The sequence below is a fragment of the Scylla paramamosain genome, chromosome 23, assembly GCF_035594125.1.
Source record: "Scylla paramamosain isolate STU-SP2022 chromosome 23, ASM3559412v1, whole genome shotgun sequence".
Lineage (NCBI taxonomy): Eukaryota > Metazoa > Arthropoda > Malacostraca > Decapoda > Portunidae > Scylla > Scylla paramamosain.
Genome location: NC_087173.1, coordinates 15,945,755 through 15,950,465, shown reverse-complemented (window position 1 = coordinate 15,950,465; position 4,711 = coordinate 15,945,755). Strand labels below are relative to the sequence as shown.

The 4,711-nt window shown below is 51.8% G+C and overlaps 1 protein-coding gene across 1 annotated transcript in view; it reads right to left on the bottom strand.

The window, feature by feature from the left end:
• Positions 1 to 2,047: 2,047 nt before the first annotated feature.
• The window catches only part of LOC135111940 (uncharacterized), a 3,928-nt gene continuing 1,264 nt past the window's right edge, over positions 2,048 to 4,711 (bottom strand). The window contains exons 3-5 of the mRNA XM_064025618.1: positions 3,477 to 4,711; positions 2,826 to 3,368; positions 2,048 to 2,062 (exon numbers count right to left, since the gene is read on the bottom strand). The exon at positions 3,477 to 4,711 is cut by the window's right edge and continues 372 nt beyond it. Coding sequence (XP_063881688.1) covers positions 2,048 to 2,062; positions 2,826 to 3,368; positions 3,477 to 4,711 — 1,793 coding nt within the window. The remainder of the gene's footprint in view (positions 2,063 to 2,825; positions 3,369 to 3,476) is intronic.

The window sequence follows — 4,711 nt, the reverse complement described above, 5'->3', positions numbered from 1 at the left end:
GGGCGTCCCAGTCTCCAACAAGAACCCGGACTATTCGCCACTGCAAGCAATTCTGGAGCGACTGCAGACGTGGACGGAGGAAAGCAGGATGACCATCAACTACAGCAAAACTGTGGTGATGCATTTCTGTACCTCCTCTGTACCAGTGCCCCCTCCCCAGCTCCCAGTGGGCCTTCACCCCCTCCAGGTAGTCCTATGTGCCAAGCTTCTTGGAGTCACGGTGGACAACCAGCTGACCTGGAAGCAGCATGTCGCCAGCACCGTAAGATCCGCTACCTACAGGCTGTACATGCTGCGCAGACTCAGGTCGCTGGAGACGCCGACAGACGAGTTAGTTTGGTGTACCTCACCTTCATCCTCCCCAAACTCATGTATGCCTCCCCAGCGTGGTCCTCCTCCCTCACACACACTCAACAGCTACAGCTGGAGAATGCACAGAAAAGGGCGTGCAGGATCATCCTTGGCCCTGCCTACACCACCTATGATGAAGCCCTGACCACCCTGAGTCTGTCCAGACTATCCACCAGGCACCGAGAGGCTCTGGAGAAGTTTAGAAGGGGACTGCTGCATCATCCACATCTCAGACACATGCTGCCGCCTGACCCGCTTCACCCGGTCAATGCCACCAGACACCACAGCAGGATAACGCCCCTAAAGGTGCCGCGCATGGACCGGTACAGACTCAGCGCGATTCCCACCATGGTGCGAGCCATCAATCAATAGTATTTCCCTTCTAGATTAGACTTAGCTTTAGGATTAATGTTAAGTATTTCCCCATCCCCTCTGTACATTTTCAGTTTGTTAACTGCCAAAATAATAAACCGTTTATTATTCTTATTATATATATATATATATATATATATATATATATATATATATATATATATATATATATATATATATATATATATATTCACACACTATTATAACTTTAAATTCAAGGCTTTTTACCTGTTAGACAGAAGGGAGGTGAGTGGGAAGTGTCTGGGCTTTGCTCGCCTGCGGCACGCTAGCAGCCCATCCCCTCGCCGTCTCTCGTGCAAGATGTCTCAATAATCTCTCTCCTCTCCCTTGCTATACAGCTTTGGGATCTATTATCCCATTATTGAAATCAATCAAGGAATGTGGAAAAATTTAATGGCAGGGGCAAAAATAATTCCTGTAGTTGTTTTTAATAATTTCCCTTTTGAGTGATTTATATCCGTTCAGACATTAATTTTGAACTCCTTACCCAAATGAGCTATTAGATGTACGTGTCAGCGGGTCATTTAAAACACATTTAGAAAACAAGGAGGGCGGCATTACATACATACAAGCTCTCTCTCTCTCTCTCTCTCTCTCTCTCTCTCTCTCTCTCTCTTTCTCTCCTAGCCTGTGATATCTGTCCCATCATTCGTTGCTGCAGAACAACAACAGGTTGGTGTAAATTTCTTTAAAGATAAAATACTCTATGTAATTCTGCACGTTGTTTGCAATGTTATACATATCTCTTCTCTTAAATTTTTGAGAGGGTTAAATATCATTCCTTTTGTTTCCTGCAATGCCCTATTCAGTTTGATACTAAAAGCTTTTGTTTGGTTTGTTTGTTTATTTATCTGCTTGTATGCTATGTGTGTCATTGTTTATGTATTTCTGCTTGAGTGTTATAGTATGCTCTGCATTAATTGACTGATCTTAGTTTCTCCTGCTATGCACAAGTGTCTTGATGTTGCCATGTGGTATGTTTTCTCCTGCTGTGCATGGCACTGGCTCTTGGTATTGTCCATTACTACACATGTACACTCTTAATACATAAGTGTCGTGGTGCTGCCCTGTGCTTTATAAAATTTCTCTAAGATAGTCATGACCTTTATGTAATCTTGTGTATAGTATAACTATGGTCTGATCATTCTGAGCGTTTAGACGTTGTCCTTTCCAGGAATTCCTCGGCTTGCGGCGCTACCAAACCTTGTACTGGACCAATTATCAGATCAGAGCCCATGTCAGTGATAACCTCGCTCTCCACACACACACTTTTTTTTTTTTTTATTTAAACATGAGTACATTGTCACCCGAAGGCGCACTGCCGTGTGCAACCTATTTTAGGGGTGGGGCACAAGACAATTATAAATATAAATTATATACTCGTACATATATATATATATATATATATATATATATATATATATATATATATATATATATATATATATATATATATATATATACATTCTTTATGGGCTTATTGTTAGCAGGGGGGTTGGGAACGAGCCCCTCCAGTGGTGTGCTGCTAACTTCACGTCCTGGGTATCCATCCCCCTGATATGTGGGACGGAGGACGCGAAGACGTTCCACAGTCTGGAGACTCGCCCCCAAAAGGTGCGCTGGTGTTGGCTGGAGCGGGAACGCGGCACTTCCACTGAGTCACCACTGGATAACACCGTTCTCATGTCCCGCGAGGTGACTCTGGTGGGCAGCCGTAGTCCCGCCAGATGTGGCACACCCTGCACCTGTGCCTTGTGGAACACCACAAGGGCTGCCACGTCCCTGCGGTGTTCTAGCGTGTCGACGGGAACCTCAGGATGGGCTGGGGCACCTGCTGCTTCCACTAGTCGCAGCGCCCGTCGCTGGATGCCGTCGAGCTTGCTTATGTGTGTGGCAGCACAGGACATCCAGGAGAGGGCGGCATACTCTAAATAAGGCCGTATCTGGGCCTTGTAGAGCAAGAGCCTCCCTCTCCTGTCGAGCAAGTTGGCCACCCTCCTCAAGGAGGAGACTCGGTGTGAGGCCTTAAGGGCAATGTGTTTGACGTGGCGGTCAAACCGCAGCCCTTGATCCACCTCCACCCCAAGAATCTTGACGGACTCCTGGAGTTCGAGAGGAAGGCCACCAAAGCTTAGCCCTCCCTCCACTGCTGGCTCGGCAGCGGGGGATCGAGAAACTACCATTGCCTGTGTCTTCTCCGGAGCAAAGGTCACCTGCCAACGTGCCTCCCACTCCTGTATCACCCGAAGCTGCTGATTGATCTCTTCAGCAGCACGCACACTTTCGTGTCGAGGGTAGGTACAGGAGAGAGTGCAATCGTCAGCATAAGCTGAGACCGCCGGCAGCTGTCGGAGAAGATCGTCCACGTAGATGTTCCACAGGACTGGACCCAGCACTGAGCCCTGTGGCACTGACGCTCTCACCGGGAAGGACTCGGACGCTTGCCCATTGACAACGACCTGGAGGGTCCTTCCTTGGAGGTAGTCGCCAAGGAGCTGGAGGAGGTCACCCTGGATCCCCTTTGCCCTCAGCTTTTCCAGAAGGCCCCCATGCCAGACCCTGTTGAAGGCGCCCGCTATATCCAGGGCCACCACAACAGAGTCGAGGCCGCCGTCAAGGGCGTCCTGCCAGCCCCCGGTGAGGAGCATGAGGAGATCGGAGGTGGACCGCCCAGGTCTGAACCCAAACTGTTGGTCCGAGAGGAGGTAATTGTCCTGGAGGTGGCGACACACCACATCTGCCACCACCCTCTCGAACACTTTCCCCACCACAGAGAGCAGGGAGATGGGTCGATAATTTTTTGGGTCAGACCTGGAGCTCCTCTTGTGTACAGGAACTACCCGGGCCTCTTTCCACACTAAGGGCCAGGTATTTTCCCATAAGCAGGCAGAGAAGACTGTGGTGAGGGGTACAGCCAGCTCGCGGGCACATTGTTTCAAAACGTGCGGGCTGATGTTGTCGGGACCGGTAGCTTTTTGTACATCGAGCCCCTGCAGCAGACGCTCGACAAGCCCCTGTGTCACCTCCACCTTGGTTACAGTCTCTCTACACTGCTGCTCCAGAAGAGGCGGTGACCTTTCAGGGTCGTCCACTTCCATCTTCCTGGCGAAAAGGGTGGCCAGCAGCTGGGCTTTGTCCTTGCTGCTGGTGGCCACCGTTCCGTCGGGCCTTGTGAGAGGAGGGACAGTGTCTTGACGGTCGAGGCCCTGTCTGCCCTTAACAAGGGACCACCAAGTCTTGTTGCCCACTCCAGGGCCTCCTAGCTGGCGCCGCAGGTCCTCCTCCCACCTCCCTACGGCCCACTGGCAGGTCGTCACCATCCTCTTGCAGGCCGCACGATGTAGGTCTTTGTTGCGCCGAGTAGGACTCTGCTTGTAGCGGAGCCACGCAGAATACTTCGCCTCGGCGGCAACGCGGCAGCGGTAACCAAACCAAGGCTGGTCCGTTGGTCTGGCGACGAACTCACGGCGGGGCACGTGTTGCTCCTGGAGCGCCAAGAGGCGGGAAGTGAAGGCTCGCGCCTGTACCTCCGCTCCACCCTGCAGGATGGAAGGCCAGTCAGTCCTGCGCAGGTCTCGGCGAAGGGAGCCCCAGTCTGCCCTATCCCATAGCCAGACTGTGCGAGTGGTGGCCTCGTCACGAGCCACACCCATGTCCACCTGGGTCAGGACAGCATGGTGGTCAGAGCTGCCCACGAGACCCAGCTGGTGGCAGCTGAGTGTGTCCTCCTCCAGGTCGGATATGACGGGGTCCAGGGTCCCGCCCCGCTCATGAGTGGGGAAGGTTACATGGTCCTTCAGGCCCTGCACTGTCAGGAGGTTTTCGTAGGCGTCGTGCTCCAAGTGGTGGTTGAGGTCGCCCACAAGCAAAAAGTGTTGGCAGCAGTGAGTCACAAGGAGGACATCTAGGGCCTCCTTGAGGTACAGGAGCGAGTCAGGCCCCTGCCGGGGAGGGCGGTACATGGCGC